At 51.8% G+C, this 20,366-nt stretch overlaps 1 protein-coding gene across 1 annotated transcript in view; it reads right to left on the minus strand.

Moving 5' to 3' along the window:
• Nucleotides 1–20,366, minus strand: part of LOC144487841 (nck-associated protein 1-like) — a gene marked incomplete at its 3' end in the record, with an annotated part of 99,588 nt that overhangs the window by 69,274 nt on the left and 9,948 nt on the right. Inside the window, exons 2-6 of the mRNA XM_078205915.1 lie at nucleotides 17,383–17,493; nucleotides 8,864–8,956; nucleotides 5,917–5,973; nucleotides 3,229–3,371; nucleotides 164–251 (exon numbers count right to left, since the gene is read on the minus strand). Of these exons, the coding sequence (XP_078062041.1) occupies nucleotides 164–251; nucleotides 3,229–3,371; nucleotides 5,917–5,973; nucleotides 8,864–8,956; nucleotides 17,383–17,493 (492 nt within the window). The remainder of the gene's footprint in view (nucleotides 1–163; nucleotides 252–3,228; nucleotides 3,372–5,916; nucleotides 5,974–8,863; nucleotides 8,957–17,382; nucleotides 17,494–20,366) is intronic.

Consider the following 20,366-nt stretch of genomic DNA (forward strand, 5'->3'; position numbering starts at 1 on the left):
AATCTCCTCTGCACCCCCTCCAGTGCGACCACATCCTTCCTATAATGTGGCGACCAGAACTGTACACAGTACTCCAGCTGTGGCCTCACCAAAGGAAATCCTGAGAAACAAGCAGAAGATCGACACCTCTCCCCAACCTGCATTCGATAAGATCAATGGTTACCTTCCAATGGGGTGTAAACTCCTCAGTTAGCTTCTTGAGATGCTCGTAATCAAGGATCATCTGCCCAAGTTTGGGATAATTCGACTCACTAATTGAGAAAGATATGGACAGGGAACAAGAGGTCAAGAATGGAATTGGTGACAATTAAAGGGATCAACAACACATTACATTTACATAGCATCTTAAATGCAATCAAACATCCCAAAGTGACATTGGAATGGGTTCCAGTGAGAAAGAATGGGATTAGAATGGATTGGAATGGGAGAGAGAGTGGGAGAGAGAGTGGGAGGGAGAGGGAGTGGGAGGGAGAGGGAGTGGGAGGGAGAGGGAGTGGGAGGGAGAGGGAGTGGGAGGGAGAGGGAGTGGGAGGGAGAGGGAGTGGGAGTGGGAGGGAGTGGGAGGGAGAGGGAGTGGGAGTGGGAGTGGGAGGGAGAGGGAGTGGGAGGGAGAGGGAGTGGGAGGGAGAGGGAGTGGGAGGGAGAGGGAGTGGGAGGGAGAGGGAGTGGGAGGGAGAGGGAGTGGGAGGGAGAGGGAGTGGGAGGGAGAGGGAGTGGGAGGGAGGGGAAGTGGGAGGGAGGGGGAGTGGGAGGGAGGGGGAGTGGGAGGGAGGGGGAGTGGGAGGGAGGGGGAGTGGGAGGGAGGGGGAGTGGGAGGGAGGGGGAGTGGGAGGGAGGGGGAGTGGGAGGGAGGGGGAGTGGGAGGGAGGGGGAGTGGGAGGGAGGGGGAGTGGGAGGGAGGGGGAGTGGGAGGGAGGGGGAGTGGGAGGGAGGGGGAGTGGGAGGGAGGGGGAGTGGGAGGGAGGGGGAGTGGGAGGGAGGGGGAGTGGGAGGGAGGGGGAGTGGGAGGGAGGGGGAGTGGGAGGGAGGGGGAGTGGGAGGGAGGGGGAGTGGGAGGGAGGGGGAGTGGGAGGGAGGGGGAGTGGGAGGGAGGGGGAGTGGGAGGGAGGGGGAGTGGGAGGGAGGGGGAGTGGGAGGGAGGGGGAGTGGGAGGGAGGGGGAGTGGGAGGGAGGGGGAGTGGGAGGGAGGGGGAGTGGGAGTGGGAGGGGAGAGGGAGTGGGAGGGAGAGGGAGTGGGAGGGAGAGGGAGTGGGAGGGAGAGGGAGTGGGAGGGAGAGGGAGTGGGAGGGAGAGGGAGTGGGGAGGGAGAGGGAGTGGGGGGGAGAGGGAGTGGGGGGGAGAGGGAGTGGGGGGGAGAGGGAGTGGGGGGGAGAGGGAGTGGGGGGGAGAGGGAGTGGGGGGAGAGGGAGTGGGGGGGAGAGGGAGTGGGAGGGAGAGGGAGTGGGAGGGAGAGGGAGTGGGAGGGAGAGGGAGTGGGAGGGAGAGGGAGTGGGGGGGAGAGGGAGTGGGGAGGGAGAGGGAGTGGGGAGGGAGAGGGAGTGGGAGGGAGAGGGAGTGGGGGGGAGAGGGAGTGGGGGGGAGAGGGAGTGGGGGGAGAGGGAGTGGGGGGGAGAGGGAGTGGGGGGGAGAGGGAGTGGGGGGGAGAGGGAGGTGGGGGGGAGAGGGAGTGGGGGGGAGAGGGAGTGGGGGGGAGAGGGAGTGGGGGGGAGAGGGAGTGGGGGGAGAGGGAGTGGGGGGGAGAGGGAGTGGGGGGGAGAGGGAGTGGGGGGGAGAGGGAGTGGGGGGGAGAGGGAGTGGGGGGGAGAGGGAGTGGGGGGGAGAGGGAGTGGGGGGGAGAGGGAGTGGGGGGGAGAGGGAGTGGGGGGGAGAGTGGGGGGGAGAGAGAGTGGGGGGGAGAGAGAGTGGGGGGAGAGAGTGGGGGGAGAGAGAGTGGGGGGGAGAGAGAGTGGGGGGGAGAGAGAGTGGGGGGGAGAGAGAGTGGGGGGGAGAGAGAGTGGGGGGGAGAGAGTGGGGGGGAGAGAGAGTGGGGGGGAGAGAGAGTGGGGGGGAGAGAGAGTGGGGGGGAGAGAGAGTGGGGGGGAGAGAGAGTGGGGGGGAGAGAGAGTGGGGGGGAGAGAGAGTGGGAGGGAGAGAGAGTGGGAGGGAGAGAGTGGGAGAGAGAGGGAGGGCGGGAGTGGGAGAGAGAGAGGGAGGGCGGGAGTGGGAGGGCGGGAGTGGGAGAGAGAGAGGGAGGGCGGGAGTGGGAGGGCGGGAGTGGGAGGGCGGGAGTGGGAGGGCGGGAGTGGGAGGGCGGGAGTGGGCGGAGTGGGAGGGCGGGAGTGGGAGGGCGGGAGTGGGAGGGCGGGAGTGGCGAGGGCGGGAGTGGGAGGGCGGGAGTGGGAGGGCGGGTGGGAGGGCGGGAGTGGGAGGGCGGGAGTGGGAGGGCGGGAGTGGGAGGGCGGGAGTGGGAGGGCGGGGAGGGGGAGAGCGGGGGGGGGAGAGCGGGGGGGGAGAGCGGGGGGGGAGAGCGGGGGGGGGAGAGCGGGGGGGGGGAGCGGGGGGGGGGGAGAGCGGGGGGGGGGAGAGCGGGGGGGAGAGCGGGGGGGGAGAGCGGGGGGGGAGAGCGGGGGGGGAGAGCGGGGGGGGAGAGCGGGGGGGAGAGCGGGGGGGGGAGAGCGGGGGGGGAGAGCGGGGGGGGAGAGCGGGGGGGAGAGCGGGGGGGGGAGAGCGGGGGGGGGAGGGCGGGGGGGGAGAGCGGGGGGGGGAGAGCGGGGGGGGGGAGAGCGGGGGGGAGAGCGGGGGGGAGAGCGGGGGGGAGAGCGGGGGGGGAGAGCGGGGGGGTAGAGCGGGGGGGGGAGAGCGGCGGGGGAGAGCGGCGGGGGAGAGCGGGGGGGGAGAGCGGGGGGGAGAGCGGGGGGGGAGAGCGGGGGGGGAGAGTGGGGGGGTGATAGCGGGGGGTGATAGCGGGGGGGTGATAGCAGGCAGGAGAGCAGGAGGGGGGGAAGCGCAGCGGGGGATAGCGGGGAGGAGAAATGAAACCAAAAAAACAGAACCAACCCCAACTGTTTTGGTTTTTGCGGGTATGAGATCACATTTTGAGCAACATTACCATTCTCCCAATCCGTGCCTCCAGCCTTCCCAATCTGTCTTGGCCATTCGATAGCCCATTCCCCACAGCCCCGTCACTGGTGACTCTCTCTCACCGTACATCGGGAATATCCGCGGGGCTCCCTTCGTCACCAATCTTACCTCTTTCCATTGGACATCTCATAGGCACAGTTGTACATTCCGAGGAGGACCTTGCGATCATCAACGCGGGTTACCATGAGGAAGAGTGAGGTAAAGGTGACAATCAAATCCAGGTAGCCCTTGGTCAGATCATAGTTGACATTCTGGAAGTGAAACCATTTTTTTTAACTCATGGCCGGTTATTTTTGTCTCTTTGTGGAGTTCAGCTGCTCACTCTGAATCTGCCACTTCCTGGTTCATACTGGGCCTGCTTCCAGAATGAGGTCATTTGTCAACAGGTATTAAGACTCTTATGAATTTAAACTACAGCAAATGGGAGACCTGCTCAGGGACGAAGGGAAATTGTGTTAACACATGGCCCATGTCTGCTCCCTCATTTGCGTTATTGTCCAAAAGTGAAGAGGCATCTACGCTAGTGCAGGGGTGAGTGCATATGTGTGAGTGAGTGAGTGAGTGAGTGAGGAGTGAGAGAGAGAGTGAGAGAGTGTGAGTGAGTGAGTGAGTGAGTGAGTGAGTGAGTGAGTGAGTGAGTGAGTGAGTGAGTGAGTGAGTGAGTGAGTGAGTGAGTGAGTGAGTGAGTGAGGAGTGAGAGAGAGAGTGAGAGAGAGAGAGTGAGTGAGTGAGGAGTGAGCGAGAGAGTGAGAGAGAGAGAGTGAGTGAGTGAGGAGTGAGCGAGAGAGAGAGAGAGAGAGAGTGAGTGAGTGAGTGAGGAGTGAGAGAGAGAGTGAGTGAGTGAGTGAGTGAGTGAGTGAGTGAGTGAGGAGTGAGAGAGAGAGTGAGAGAGAGAGAGAGAGAGTGAGTGAGTGAGTGAGTGAGTGAGTGAGGAGTGAGAGAGAGAGAGAGAGAGAGAGAGTGAGTGAGTGAGTGAGTGAGTGAGTGAGTGAGGAGTGAGAGAGAGAGAGAGAGAGAGAGAGAGTGAGTGAGTGAGTGAGTGAGTGAGTGAGGAGTGAGCGAGAGAGTGAGAGAGAGAGAGAGAGTGAGTGAATGAGTGAGGAGTGAGAGAGAGAGTGAGTGAGTGAGTGAGGAGTGAGAGAGAGAGTGAGAGAGAGAGAGAGTGAGTGAGTGAGTGAGTGAGTGAGAGAGAGAGAGAGAGAGAGAGAGAGTGAGTGAGTGAGTGAGTGAGTGTGGAGTGAGAGAGAGTGAGTGAGAGAGAGAGAGAGTGAGTGAAGCAGATTGAGTGAGAGAGAGAGAGAGAGAGTGAGTGAGACAGATTGAGTGAGAGAGTGAGTGAGAGAGAGAGAGAGTGAGTGTGTAAACTAGGTGCGTGTGTGTGTGCATATGTGCACATATGTTTCAAGTTTATTTGATGTGGAGATGCCGGCGTTGGACTGGGTAAACACAGTAAGAAGTAGATGGTCTTACTCAAGTTTATTTATTAGTGTCACAAGTGGGCTTACATTAACACTGCAATGAAGTTCCTGTGAAAATCCCCTAGTCGCCACACTCCTGTTCGGGTTACACTGAGGGAGAATTTAGCACGGCCAATGCACCCTAACCAGCACGTCTTTCAGACTGTGGGAGGAAACCGGAGCACCCGGAGGAAACCCACGCAGAGACGGGAGAACGCGCAGACTCCGCACAGACAGTGACCCTAGTGGTATTATCGCTAGACTGTTAATCCAGAAACTCAGCTAATGTTCTGGGGACCCAGGTTCGAATCCCGCAGATGGTGGAATCAGAATTCAAAGAAAAATATCTGGAATTAACCTACTGATGACAATGAAAATGTATTGTTAAATAAATTTTCTGATAAAAGCTTCCCAGTGGGTCAATAAAATCACACCTTATTATAAATACTGGTCTGGAGGGTATTATCTATGAGGAGAGGTTGGAGAAACTTGGTTTGTTCTCACTGGAACGACGGAGGTTGAGGGGCGACCTGATAGAAGTCTACAAATTATGAGGGGCATGGACAGAGTGGATAGTCAGATGCTCTCTCCTAGGGTAGAAACGTCAAATACTAGGGGACATGGGTTTAAGGTGCATGGGGGAAAGTTTAGAGGAGATGTACGAGGTAAGTTTTTTACACAGAGGGTGGTGAATGTCTGGAATGCGCTGCCCGGGGAGGTGGTGGGAGCAGGTACGATAGCGGCATTTAAGGGGCATCTAGACAAATACAGGAATAGGATGGGAATGGAAGGATACGGACTCCGTAAGCGCATACGGTTTTAGTTTAGTTAGGGCATCATGATCGGCGCAGGAGGGCCGAAGGGCCTGTTCCTGTGCTGTACTGTTCTTTGTTCTTTCTTTCTTAATGCCTGTGGTGAACCACTGTTACTACATGTATGTGCTTGGACACACCCATGCTGCACCTGGCCTGAGACCCCTCCCTTTCCACCTGAGACCCCTCCCTTTCCACCCAGAGTGGGGTATAAAGGTGATGGTCCCTCCTCCTCGCCTCAGTCCAGACCAGGTCAGCTACAAGGGTGTGCTCCTGTTCTCTGTGAATAAAAGCCTATTAGTTTTCCCTCACTCTCAGAAGTCTTCACGTCGTAATTGATAGTGCATCAATGCCAAAATAGAAAAACTCTTGAGGTTTAGTCTGACTTTGTAACATACCTTAGGGTTACTGATCTGGTACCATAACAGATTCCACTTCCCAGCATCTTCCAGCAGTAAATTAACCCTCACTATTATTCTTCACTGTTTTCTGTCCACACTATATTGTATCCAGTATAACATACTTACGATGTCCAAGAATATTTGGCAGTTATCCATTGAAGCCAGTAATTCATTCACATTCTCCTGTAAAACACAAGCAGAACATTGAATACAGGAGTTGGGACGTCTTGTTGAAGTTGTGCAAGACATTGGTCAGGCCACACTTGGAATACTGTGTGCAATTCTGGTCACCCTATTATGGAAAGGATATTATTAAACTAGAAAGAGTGCAGAAAAGATTTACTAGGATGTTACCGGGACTTGATGGTTTGAGTTATAAGGAGAGGCTGGATAGACTGGGACTTTTTTCTCTGGAGCGTAGGAGGCTGAGGGGTGATCTTATAGAGGTCTATAAAATAATGAGGGGCACAGATCAGATAGATAGTCAATATCTTTTCCCAAAGGTAGGGGAGTCTAAAACTAGAGGACATAGGTTTAAGTTGAGAGGGGAGAGATACAAAAGGGTCCAGAGGGGCAATTTTTTCACACAGAGGGTGGTGAGTGTCTGGAACAAGCTGCCAGAGGTAGTAGTAGAGGCGGGTATAATTTTGTCTTTTAAAAAGCATTTACATGGGTAAGATGGGTCTAAAGGGATATGGGCCAAATGCGGGCAATTGCGACGAGCTTAGTGGTTAAAAAAAAGGGTGGCATGGACAAGTTGGGCCGAAGGGCCTGTTTCTATGCTGTAAACCTCTCTGACTCTATAACCCTTCAGTATGGGGGCGGGGGTGGGTTAGGGAGATGGTGGCGTTGTAGTAATGTCGCTGCTTTAGGAATCCGAGGGCCACAGGTTCAAATTCCACCAAGAATCAGGTCATAAAATCTGGAGTTAGAAAGGTGGGCCCCAAATCCATCGCAGCAGGGGTTGAGCCCTGTGCTGTCGGTACCAATCTGATCCGCACTGGCTATCCAGCCAACTGCTCCCACCCCCAACATCCTCCCGTCTCCTGCACCACCTTCCCCGCCAGGAGTCCGGGTTGCTGGGGCAACCGACACCATCAAACGCATGTTGCAGTCTGGTGATAGGGATAGTGGCTCCGATCCATCTGCATCACACAGATGACCAGGAATCACTCCCGCCCTCACCGCCAGCTAGTGACGTGTGCTGGAAACACTTACAGGCCGACACTCGACCTGTTGGACCGTGTTACGTTCTGTGGCCATCGAGTCCTGGTGTGGGCAGAAGCTGGGGTCTCACTTGCGCCCCTATTAAGTTGACAGGGGATGAAGTGTGGCTGTTTGTGATTAGGAGGTGTGTGCTTGTAATCTGTAACTGCGTAAAGAAATGTCTCGTAGAAGTGCGTGAAGGCTGGTTCCAGTTCCATGCATTATTTTCCAGTTTGACTAATGAATTGATGAGATTGAGTCCAGTTCAATTGATGAACGTGACGAGAAAGCGCTGGAAAATCTCAGCAGGTCTGGCAGCATCTGTCAGGAGAGGAAAGAGCTGACGTTTAGAGTCCAGATGATCCTTTGTCAAAGCTAAAAGACTGAGAAAGTGGGAGATATTTATACTGCAGGGGGAGGGAATGAAAGATGAATCATAGCCACAGAAACCAGGGGAAAGGCTGCTAATGGCAGCCCATAGAGAGAATAGAGGGTGTGAATGGCCAAACGGCAGAGAAGCTGAAATCAGAGGGTAAACTGTGACAGATGAAGATGTGGGGGGAGGGGGGAGATGGGTGGGAGAGAGGTAGAATGTAGAAAAGGGGAAGCGGGAGGGAGAAAAGGGGAAGCAAAGGGGGAAAGAGTGGGGAGGGGAAGAAGAATGAAGAAAGACAATAAAGAAATAAAAGGTCGAGAACAATTAAAAATTAAATAAAATAGAATGGAAACAAAGGGGTGGAGGTGGGGTGGAGCGATTCATCTGTTGAATTCGATGTTGAGACTGGAAGGCTGTAAAGTGCCTCACCGGAAGATGAGATACTGTTCCTCCAACATGGCACCTTCCCACGCAATCGCAAAAGGTGTAACACCTGCCCCTTTACCTCTTCTATGCTCACCATCCAAGGTCCAAAACACTCATTCCAGGTTAAGCAGTGTTTCACTTGCACCTCTTTCAATTTGGTCTATTGCATTCACTGCTCCCAATGTGGCCTCCTCTATATCGGAGACCCCAAGCGTAGACCGGGTGATCGCTTTGCTGAGCACCTTCGGTCTGTGCACAATCAGGACCCTGATCGTCCGGTCGCTTGTCATTTTAACACACGATCCTGCTCCCATGCCCACATGTCTCTCCTTGGCCTGTCGCAATGTTCCCGTGAAGCTCAACGCAAACTGGAGGAACAGCATCTCATCTTCCGGCACTTTACAGCCTTCCAGTTTCAACATTGAATTCAACAACTTCAGATGAATCGCTCTACCCCACTTCCACCCCTTTGTTTCCATTCCATCGTATTTAATTTTTAACTGTTCTCCACCTTTTATTTCTTTATTGGCTTTCTTTACTTTTCTTCCCCCCCCCCCCCACTCTTTCCCCCATTTTATCCCCCTTTGCTTCCCTTTTTCTAAATTTTACCTCTGTCCCATCCATTCCCTCCCCCCAACATCTTCATCTGTCACAGTTTACCCTCTGATTTCAGCTTCTCTGCCGTTTGGCCATTCACGCGCTTTATTCTCTCTCTGGGCTGCCATTAGCAGCCTTTCCCCTGGTTTCTGTGGCTACGACTCATCTTCCATTCTCTCCTCCTGCAGTATAAATATCTCCCACTTTCTCTGCTTTTTAGCTTTGACAAAGGATCATCTGGACTCGGAACGTCAGCTCTTTTCTCTCCTTACAGATGCTGCCAAACCTGCTGAGATTTTCCAGCATTTTCTCTTTTGGTTTCAGATTCCAGCATCCGCAGTAATTTGCTTTTATCCAATTGAGGAACGTGTTTCATTTACTTTTCCTCCTTTCCCTGCACCAGCCAAACCTTAAACAATTCAAATAGCTGCTAAACACAAGAACATTAACATTAAGCTGCATACTCACCCGAAATTCCATGACATCCACAAAGGAATGGTAGAAATTGGTCAGATTCTTCAGAATTTCCGACTTGTCTTTCTGGATGCTGCTAAAATGGTTCTGTGGGGGAATGAAGGAACATGGCACTGAACCAGGGCTCTCCATCATTAGCAAGGAAAATGGGCATTTGAACTTCTCTTCTACAAGCAAGCGGCAGAGTGGCGCAGCGGTTAGTGCCGCTGCCTCAAAGCGCCAGGGACCCGGGTTCAATTCCGGCCTCGGGTCACTGTCTGTGCGGAGTCTGCACATTCTCCCCGTGTCTGCACGAGTTTCCTCCGGGTGCTCCAGTTTCCTCCCACACTCCAAAGATGTGTAGGTTAGGTGATTGGCCATGCTAAATTGCCCCATAATGTCCAAAGATGTGCAGGTTACGTGGATTCACCATACTAAATTGTCCCTTAGTGTCCAAAGATGTGTAGGTTACGTGGATTCACCATGCTTGCTCCTTAGTGTCCAAAGATGTGTAGGTTAGGTGGATTGACCATGCTAAATTGTCCCTTAGTGTCCAACGATGTGCAGGTTAGGTGGATTGGTCATGCTAAGTTGCTCCTTAGTGTCCAAAGATGTGCAGGTTAGGTGGATTGGCCATGCTAAATTGCTCCTTAGTGTCCAAAGATGTGCAGGTTAGGTGGATTGGCCATGCTAAATTCTCCCTTACTGTCCAAAGATGTGCAGGTTAGGTGGATTGGCCATGCTAAATTCTCCCTTACTGTCCAAAGATGTGCAGGTTAGGTGGATTGGCCATGCTATATTGCTCCTTACTGTCCAAAGATGTGCAGGTTAGGTGGATTGGCCATGCTAAATTGCTCCTTAGTGTCTAAAGATGTGTAGGTTAGGTGGATTGGTCATGCTAAATTGTCCCCTAGTGTCCAAAGATGTGTAGGTTAGGTGGATTGGTCATGCTAAATTGTCCCCTAGTGTCCAAAGATGTGCGGGTTAGGTGGATTGGCCATGCTAAATTGCCCCTTAGTGTCTAACGATGTGCAGGTTAGGGGGATTGGCCATGCTAAATTGCTCCTTACTGTCCAAAGATGTGTAGGTTAGGTGGATTGGCCATGCTAAGTTGAAACTTAGGGCGGGACTTTGCGACCTCGCTCGGGCAGGTTTGTAAAATCCCGCCCGAAGCCAACGGAGATTTGCGGTAAAATTGGGCCTGGGTGGGATGCGGTTCAGGAGTCAGTGCAGGCTCGATGGGCTGAATGGCCTGCTTCTGCACTGTAGGGATTCCAAGAAACAGCAGTTGAGGCTCGATCAGTTGCTAATTTTAAATTGGAGATGGATAAATTTTGGTTAAGCCAGGTTATGAGGGATAGCGGCCAAAGGCAGGTTGATGGAGTTAGGCCACAGATCAGCCATGATCTCATTCAATGGTGGGACAGGCTTGGGGGGCGGATTCTCAGCAGTACTGCTGTTCCTCTGTTGCAGCTGAAGGAATCTCACCAATGTGAGGTTTGAGTGAAGATGGCCTGAACTGCTCCTGTCAATTTTGTTCTTGAACATTGGGAATTTAAAAGGTCAGAAAGTAGGATTCTTGGTGTGAGCAGAATGGCGGTCAAGGCTGAGAAACGGAAGATCTTAACTCTAAGATCTTGACACATCCCCAGGACGTCCCGCCTTGGAGATGCAGTGACTTTTATTATGGAGACATCAGGACACAGAAAAGATGGCGCGCAAACATAAACCTGCCAACTAACTTGGTGCCAGGGGAACCACTGGTAGCAAGGAATGAATTTCCACCACATCCAGGGTATACACAAGGAAACATAGCATCATACACGCAGACAAGGCCACTGCTGAGTCCAAAGGATTCTGGGTTCATGTGCTACTCTGGGGTCACCCCCCGAAGGGGCAGCACGGTGGCACAGTGGTTAGCACTGCTGCCTCACAGCGCCAGGGACCCGGGTTCAATTCCTGGCTCGGGTCACTGTCTCTGCAGAGTTTGCATGTTCTCCCCATGTCTGCGTGGGTTTCCTCCGGGTGCTCCGGTTTCCTCCCACAGTCTGAAAGATGTGCTGGTTAGGTGGATTGGCCGTGTTAAATTCTCCCTCAGTGTACCCGAACAGGCGCCGGAGTGTGGCGACTCGGGGATTTTCACAGTAACTTCATTGCAGCGTTAATGTAAGCCTACTTGTGACACTAATAAATAAACTTGCAAATGTCCCTAGTCAGAATTTATCAATCAACCTCCTCGCTCTTGTACTCTCTGCCCCGATCAATAAAGTTTTAAAGTTTATTGATTAGTGTCACAAGTAGTCTTACATTAACACTGCAATGAAGTTACTGTGAAAATCCTCTAGTCGCCACACTCCTGTTTGGGTACACCGAGGGGTAGTTTAGCACGGCCAAAGCACCTAACCAGCACATCTTTCGGACTGTGGGAGGAAACCGGAGCACCCGGAGGAAACCCACGCAGACACGGGAAGAACGTGCAAACTCCACATAGAGAGTGACCCGAGGCTGGAATTGAACCCGGGTCCCTGATACTGTGAGGCAGCAGTGCTAACCACTGTGCCGCCCCAGGATCCTAATGCTTTATTAAACATTTTCTCAAGCTGCCCGGTCACCTTCAAATAACTTATACCCGCTGGGTATAATGGGCGGCACGGTAGCACAGTGGTTAGCACTGCTGCTTCACAGCTCCAGGGTCCCGGGTTCGATTCCCGGCTCGGGTCACTGTCTGTGTGGAGTTTGCACATTCTCCTCGTGTCTGCGTGGGTTTCCTCCGGGTGCTCCGGTTTCCTCCCACAGTCCAAAGATGTGCGGGTTAGGTTGATTGGCCAGGTTAAAAAAAAAAATTGCCCCTTAGAGTCCTGGGATGTGTAGGTTAGAGGGTTAGTGGGTAAATATGTGGGGGTAGGGCCTGGGTGGGATTGTGGTCGGTGCAGACTCGATGGGCCGAATGGCCTCCTTCTGCACTGTAGGGTTTCTATGATTTCTTCTATGATTTCTATGGGTCTCTCTGCTCCTTCAACCCCTTTAGAGTTGTACCCTTTATCTGAGAATGTCTCTCTCTGCATCCTTTCGACTAACAGGACACTTCCACTTCTCCACATTGACTTTCATCTGCCAAGTCTTCATTGGATTCGTCCTCTAATCCGCAAATCAGTGCGCTCTGCGAAGGATCGTAGAGATCTAGAAAAGCCTATTGCTGATCCCCAGGGAGCCCCACTGTGTATCATTCCCCCGTGTCGAAAGACAAGTGTTCACCACAACTCTCTGTTTCCTGTCCACTCACTCAGCTTTTCCCCGTGTTGACAACGTCCCGTTTATTCCACGGGCCTCAACTTTGTTGACTAACTTGTTGTACAACACTTTGTCAACCACCTTTTGGAAGCGTAGGTACACCATATCAACCCCATTACCCTCATCAACCCTCCCTTTTTTCTATTCATTCATGGGACACGGGCGTCGCTGGCTGGGCCAGCATTTATTGCCCATCCCTAGTTGCCCGAGGGCAGTTGAGAGTCAACCACATTGCTGTGGCTCTGGAGTCACAAGTAGGCCAGATTGGGTAAGGACGGCAGATTTCCTTCCCTAAAGGGACATGAGTGAACCAGATGGGTTTTTCCGACAATGGTTTCATCAGTAGATTCTTAATTCCAGATATTTTTTTATTGAATTCAAATTCCACCATCTGCGGGATTCGAACCCGGGTCCCCAGAACATTAGCTGAGTTTCTGGATTAATAGTCTAGCGATAATACCACTAGGCCGTCATGAAAAAAAACTCCAGCAAGTTAGTTGAGCATGATTTAGGACTGAGGGTGTAAATTTCAGGGTAGTCCCCCATACGTTAAAGGACTCAGAAGAAATCTTGACAGTTTAAAAGTGACCAACTCTGTGGCTGCTGCCTGATGGGAAGCTTCCCAGAAGGCTCGGTCGGACAAGCATAGCCGGCCTCGGACTGGGATAAGGAAAGGTGTGAGCCTCCTGAATATGCAAGCGGCCAGAAAGGCAGACACACCAGTGATCTAATCATCAGAAGGACAAAGGGAGATGGAGACTAGCAGACGAATAAATAAACAAATCAGCTGGGGGCAATGGCATTGGAAATCGCCCCATCCCCAGAAGACCCATCCCCCTAATGGGACACCATTCAGGAAGCTACAGAGGGACATCAAAAAGACATTAAAATATCAATCAAGGCAGTTTCAGCCTTTTGTGTGTGGACTTGATGAAATTAAACTGAAACTGCCGGTGATCGAAAGCCCCATTGTCCTTGAAAGCATCTACAGGAGTCGATCGGACCCTTTTGAAAAGTCAAGACTTAAAAAGAAACAGGTTCAAGGCAGAGGGTGTGTTTTTTTCAGTGCTTCAGGTCTCACAGGTATTGTAGAGCTGTTTTCAGAGTTGTGGTGCTTGAAAGCCATTTTGGAAAAGTTAGCTGGAGTGTGTGGCTGTTTGAATTGAGCTGAGACACAGACAAACAGGACCAAGCTCTCTTCCAGAATCGCAAGCGGGGACACAGACAAACAGAACCAAGCTCTCTTCCAGAATCGCAAGCAGGGACACAGACAAACAGAACCAAGCTCTCTTCCAGAATCGCAAGCAGGGACACAGACAAACAGAACCAAGCTCTCTTCCAGAATCGCAAGCGGGGACACAGACAAACAGAACCAAGCTCTCTTCCAGAATCGCAAGCGGGGACACAGACAAACAGAACCAAGCTCTCTTCCAGAATCGCAAGCAAGAGAAGCAGACAAGCAGGATCGAGCTCTCTTCAGTTTCGACCCTGCACTAAGACATTCGAGCCAACCACAAAGGGACCCCTTTTTGGACTGTGAGTATCCCAGCCAACCTTGTGAAGCTCCCGAGGATAGGATAGAGGTTGAGGGAAAGTGGTGTATTGTAATTTTAAAGTTCAGTAATCTTGTTTGAACTGTGCAAAGTAAGATTTTACTTGTGTCCGTGAGCATTTCTCCCACAGTGATAGCATATGGGAAGTGAATAAATAAACTTGCAAATGTCCCTAGTCAGAATTTATCAATCAACTTCCTCGCTCTTGTACTCTTTGCCCTTATCAATAAAGTTTTTAAAGTTTATTTATTATGATCACAAGTCAGCTTACATTAACACTGCAGTGAAGTTACTGGGAAAATCCCCCAGTCGCCACACTCCGGCAACTGTTTGGGTACACCGAGGGGGAATTTAGCACGTCCAATGCACCTAACCTGAATTCCCTCAGTCAGGACTGAGTTGGGGAGGAACTTCTTCACACAAAGGGTTGTGAACCTGTGGAATTCCCTGCCCAGTGAAGCAGTTGAGGCTACCTCATTGAATGTTTTTAAGGCAAGGATAGATACATTTTTGAACAGTAAAGGAATTAAGGGTTAGGGTGAGCGGGCGGGTAAGTGGAGCTGAGTCCACACAAAGATCAGCCATGATCTTATTGAATGGCGGAGCAGGCTCGAGGGGCCAGATGGCCTACTCCTGCTCCTAGTTCTTATGTTTATGATTTGACTTCATCAAATCCATGCTGGCGTTCCTGAATGAACGGACATTGTCCAAGTCATCTTGTCTTGAACTATCATTTCTGAAAGCTTGCCCCAGCGAAATTCAAATCAGTGGCCTGTACTTGTTAGATTTTTCCTTCCACCATTTTGTTTGTCCAGTCCTCTGACACCATTCCTGTATCGAAGGAGGATTGGAAGAGTTTGGTCAGTGCCTCTGCAATTTCCACACCATTTTTTCCCCCTCAGGATCCATGGATGTGTCCCACCCTCCCAGTTGCTAGTGACTTGTCAACTTCAAGTACAACCAGGCCAAATAATTCCAATTCTCTTCTCGTAACCTAGTTGTTGCGCTAAGGCAGACTTTCCTCTGTTCCCATAGTGAGTAATTCCCGGAATGGGTTGCGTTCCAGGTACCCACCACTCTCTGCATGAAAAACTTCCCCCGCACATCTCCCTTAAACTTTCCCCCTCTCACCTTGAACCTGTGCCCCCTTGTAATTGACACTTCCACCCTGGGGAAAAAGCCTCTGACTATCCACCCTGTCTGTGCCTCTCATCATTTTGTAGACCAGGTCTCCCCTCAGCCTCCATCTTTCCAGTGAAAACAATCCCAGTTTATTCAACCTCTCCTCATAGCCAACACCCTCGAGACCAGGCAACATCCTGGTGAACCTTCTCTGCATTCTCTCCAAAGCTTTAAAGTTAAAGTTTAAAGTTTTAAAGTTTAAGTTTATTTATTAGTGTCATAAGTAGGCTAACATTAACACGGCAATGAAGTTACTGTGAAATCCCCTAGTCGCCACACTCCTGTTCGGGTACACAGAGGGAGAATTTAGCACGGCCAATGCACCCTAACCAGCACATCTTTCAGACTGTGGGAGGAAACCGGAGCACCCGGAGGAAACCCACGCAGACACTGGGAGGACGTGCAGACTCCACATAGACTGACCCAAGCCGGGAATCGAACCCAGGTCCCTGGCGCTGTGAGGCAGCAGTGCTAACCACTGTGCCACCGTGCCACCCATAAGCTTCCACATCCTTCTGGTAGTGTGCTGACCAGAACTGCACGCAATACTCCAAATGCGGCCTAACCAGGTTTTTATATAGCTGCAACATGATTTGCCAACTCTTGTACTCAATGCCCCGGCCGATGAAGGCAAGCATGCCTTCTTAATCACCTTGGCCACCTGTGGACCTGCACGCCCAGATCCCTCTGTACGTTAATGTTCCTAAGGGTTCTGCTGTTTACAGTATAATTCACACCTAAATTTGACCCTCCAAAATGCATCACCTCACAAGAGAGGCCGGAAAGATATCTGAAGTAGTTCTGAGGTTTGAGAGATTTTATTACAGTTTGTGACACACCTTTTGAAATAATGATGGAAATGTCAAAGCATTGAAGACCTGAAAGGAGAGGCGGAAAACCTGGGGCTGGATTCCTGATCCAAACAGTGGAACGGAAGTTTTATTGGAAAGGAAGTTTTATTGGAAAGGAAGTTTTATTGGAAAGGATAGTTGGTGTGGATTCTAAATAGGAACAGCTGATCGGAAACATTGTTTGAAAGGTTTTAAAATTGTCTCTTTTGGGGAGTGTAATTTGGAGACACTCGTGTGAAGATCATCAGGGGAGGGTGTTGAGAGATGAAATTCCACGGAAGAGTGGTTGATTTGCCAACTCTTGTACTCAATGCCCTGGCTGATGAAGGCAAGCATGCCATATGCCTTCTTAATGGCATTGGCCATTGGGTTTCAGAGTGGGGTTTATTTTTGAAAATGGTATATATTTGTGAAGTTAAAGGGGAGTAAAGCCGATCGGTCAGACTGGTGAGCTGGTAAGATTGGGTGAGAAGCAAAATAAATCGGATTTGTGCCCTGTTTCTCGCCTCTCGCGATGTTACAGGGCGCGTTCTGCCGGCAAAATCAGCTTCGCACTCTCGTTTCAATATTTATTTGCTAATCTTATTATGAGTGAACCCGGGACACAATTCCCAGGCTCACTTGCCTTTAAGGCCTCGCCGTGTTGGTCCTCACAGCAGGGATCACGGATAGTCCCCACCAATGGGGACCTGACATGGTGGCCTCGCCGGTGAGGCCGGAGATCATTGAAGCCTCCTGGGTGGTCGGGGCAAGGCTGGGCAGTGCTACCTGGGCAGTGTCAGCCTGGATCACTGGCACTGCCAGCCTGGTGCCCTGGCTGTGCCAGCCTGGCATTGCCCACCTGGCACCCAGCAGTGCCAAGGGGGTGAGGCATCTGGGGAGGGGGGGGGGCCTGAAGGCGGCAGGGCCGTGACGGGGAGGCAGTGGGGGTGTACTCTGCATTGGGGATCAGCCGGGGCTGTATTGGCCGGGGAGGACGGCGATCAGGGAGGGGAGCGGTGATCGGGGGAGGGGAGCAGAGATCGGGGGGGGGGGGGGTGGGGGTGCGATGTCTGGGGAGTGGGGGCAGTGCCAGAGATCGGGACGCATGCACAATAGCGCCTCTACAGCTCAACAGCCGGCTTCCCGGCATCAATAGGCTCTGCCCACTCCCCCTACTGGCAAGAATCACATTTTGCCTCTTTTATTTTCCTAAGTGCCACACGATTGCGTCTGGAGCTCGCCCCCCCCTAAAAAAAAGCACGATTCTCTCCATGTTTTTGGTAAGATCGCCCCCCCTTCGTGTTGAGTAAAATGTTTTGTGCCTTGTTGGTAAAACCTAATTAGCAATCCTGTCATCCTCCTCCACATTTTCAGAGGAAAGTAGAAGTTATGATCGTTTGAGGCAGGGCTCCAGTCTGGGATCTTGCTGTGCAGTTACAACACCAACTGGGATGGTAACCTCTTACATTGGGCAGGGTCCTGAATGCACCACTTAGACCCTTACCCTGGTTTTTGGAGCAAGGTTACCCCAGTCGGCTCAGAAGCAGCGACATATTAAGAATGGAGATGGTTAAATTCATTGTGCGCACAGTAACTCTATCCTAATGGACTCCGGTGCCGTCTCAGGCCTTTGGATATTAAGACAAGACACCAGACTGTGACACGGGCTACTCACACTGTTGCTCCTTATGTCAATGGTTGGAAATTTGCGGCTGATGCACTTGACAGCAGATTCCATGCTTTTCTCCGTTAAGTATGGCAGCTTTGACTTGGGGTCCGAGCAGGTCTGAAAGAGATGAGGGGAAAAAGAAATGTCTTTAAGAATCCCAAAACCCAGATGAAGCTCCATGCAACAGAATTACACCGATGCAAGGAGAAGGCCTCTGCTTCATCAACAAGGGTGGCACGGTGGCACAGTGGTTAGCACTGCTGCCTCACAGCGCCAGGGACCCGGGTTCAATTCCAGCTTGGGTCACTGTCTGTGTGGAGTCTGCACACTCTCCCCGTGTCTGCGTGGGTTTCCTCCGGGTGCTCCAGTTTCCTCCCACAGTCTGAAAGATGTGTAGGTTAGGTGGATTGGCCATGGTAAATTGCCCCTTAGTGTCCAAAGATGTGTAGGTTAGGTGGATTGGCCATGCTAAATTGCCCCTTAGTGTCCAAAGATGTGAAGGTTAGGTGGATTGGCCATGCTAAATTGCCCCTCAGTATCCAAAGACATGTAGGTTAGGGAGATGAGCCATGCTAAGTTGCCCCTTAATGTTGAAGGATCTGTAGGTTAAGTGGATTGGCCATGCTAAATTGCCCCTTAGTGTCCAAAAATCTGTATGTTTGGTGGATTGGCCATGCTAAATTGCACCCTATTGTCCAAAGATGTGTAGGTTAGGTGGATTGGCCATGCTAAATTGCCCCTTAGTGCCCAAAGATGTGCAGGTTAGGTGGATTGGCCATGCTAAATTACCCCTTAGTGCCCAAAGATGTGCAGGTTAGGTGGATTGGCCATGCTAAATTACCCCTTAGTGCCCAAAGATGTGCAGGTTAGGTGGATTGGCCATGCTAAATTGCACCCTATTGTCCAAAGATGTGTAGGTTACGTGGATTGGCCATGCTAAATTGTCCCTTTGTGTCCAATGATGTGTAGGTTAGGTGGATTGGCCATGCTAAATTGCCCCTTAGTACCCAAAGATGTGCAGGTTAGGTGGATTGGCCATGGTAAATTGCCTCTTAGTGTCCAAAGATGTGTAGGTTAGGGGGATTGGCCATGCTAAATCAATCAGGGAGCTCATACTCCAAGAGGCCATGGACCTTGTTGAAGCCATTACAACCTCAAATGAGTACGACACAAATAGATGATAGATGCTGTTTGTGGGAGCTTGTTGCGTACAAATTGCCTGCCATGTTTCTGTGACTGCCTTTCCAAAATACCTCTGCGTGAAAAGTGCTTTGAGATATTCAGTTGTATTGGCAGGCTTTTTACAGAAGTCTTTTTTAAAAAAACTTTACAACCTTGGCTTATTAAAAAAATCGCCTTTCTTGGAGACAGGCAAGTGGGTAGTGTTCTGCTGTCAGGACCCAAAAGAAGTTGGCAGTGCCAGGAAGTGACCCCAGGAGGTGTGCAAAGTTTAAATGGTCCGATGTCCAAATCCCCTCGGGGAAGGATCTAGGAGTCTCGCCCGCATGGTGAACTGTTACAGAAATACAAACACGAAAGGTTACAAGAAAGCGTGATGGATGAAACCTTCTGCTGAGCCCAGCGATCGCACTATCGGACAGGAAGCTGGCTTGTGGCCAGGGCCTCACATCCTGACTTATACAGAACAAGATCCACGGCCGAGAGAGCAAAAAGAAAATAACAGGAAGTTGGTAACAGTCGCAGTAACTCAGCTACTGTTTCCGTAGGTTTTCCAGTCACTTCCTCCGGATCAAACTGACTCCAACTCTTCCACTCTGAGTCACCAGGGTATCGATTTGGGTTCCACACTGGCTGACACACACAGTGCACCGATGAGGGAGTGCTGCACTGCCTTGCGATGAGATCCAAGACTCGACCTGCTTTCCAAGGCAGATGTCAAAGATTCCCCCACAGCAGAGCAGGGGGTGGGGTGGGGTGGGGGAGAGCTCTCCCCCTCAGCTGGTGCCTCGTTGATGGTCAGAGGCATGGGGATGTCCTGAGCTTGTGAAAGGTGCGAGAGGAAGAGGTCGAATTTTCCATCCCCTCCCACCGGCAGGTTATCCAGACTCGCCAAAGTCAACAGGGATTTCCACAGACCGCCACCACCACCCGCCCCGCTGGCCAACTCTTTCTTTATTTCCTCCGCATTATTCCGTTTGACCAGGCGGCTCTCAACGCTCTCCCGACTTTCCTTGAGGTGTGGGAAACTTTCAGTAATCAGCAACAAGATTTACCATACTTGTGCTCACACTCACTTACAACCACACTCTCTCACACTCTCGCTCGCACACACACAGGATTTTGACTCAGCGACAGTGAAGGAACGGCGATATATTTCCAAGTCAGGATGGTGTGTGGCTTGGAGGGGAACCTCCAGGTGGGGGTGTTCCCAGGTATCTGCTGCCCTTGTCCTTCTAGATGGTAGAGGTGGTGGGTTTGGAAGGTGCTGTCTAAGGATGAGTTGCTGCAGTGCATCTTGTAGATGGTACACACTGCTGCTACTGAGTGTCGGTGGTGGAGGGAGTGGATGTTTGTGGATGGGGGGCCAATCAAGCGGAGCTGCTTTGTCCTGGATGGTGTTGAGCTTCTTGAGTGTTGTTGGAGCTGCACCCATCCAGGCAAGTGGGGAGTATTCCATCACACTCCTGACTTGTGCCTTGTAGATGGTGGACAGGCTTTGGGGAGTCAGGAGGTGAGTTACTCACCGCAGGATTCCCAGCCTCTGACCTGCTCTTGTAGCCACTGTGTTTATATGGCTGGGTCCAGTTGAGTTTCTGGTCACTGGTAACCCCAAGGATGTTGATAGTGGGGGGGATTCAATCCCATTCAGCACAGTGGTGATGCATAATGGAGGGGAACCTCAGTCTGAAGAGTCAGCGAATCATTATGGCACACAAGGTGGCCATTTGGCCCATTGATTCCATGTTGGCTCAGTGCAGAGCAATCCAATCAATTCCAGACCCCCATCCTATCCCCGTAGCCCTGCAAGC

Source organism: Mustelus asterias, unplaced genomic scaffold (assembly GCF_964213995.1).
Source record: "Mustelus asterias unplaced genomic scaffold, sMusAst1.hap1.1 HAP1_SCAFFOLD_1085, whole genome shotgun sequence".
Lineage (NCBI taxonomy): Eukaryota > Metazoa > Chordata > Chondrichthyes > Carcharhiniformes > Triakidae > Mustelus > Mustelus asterias.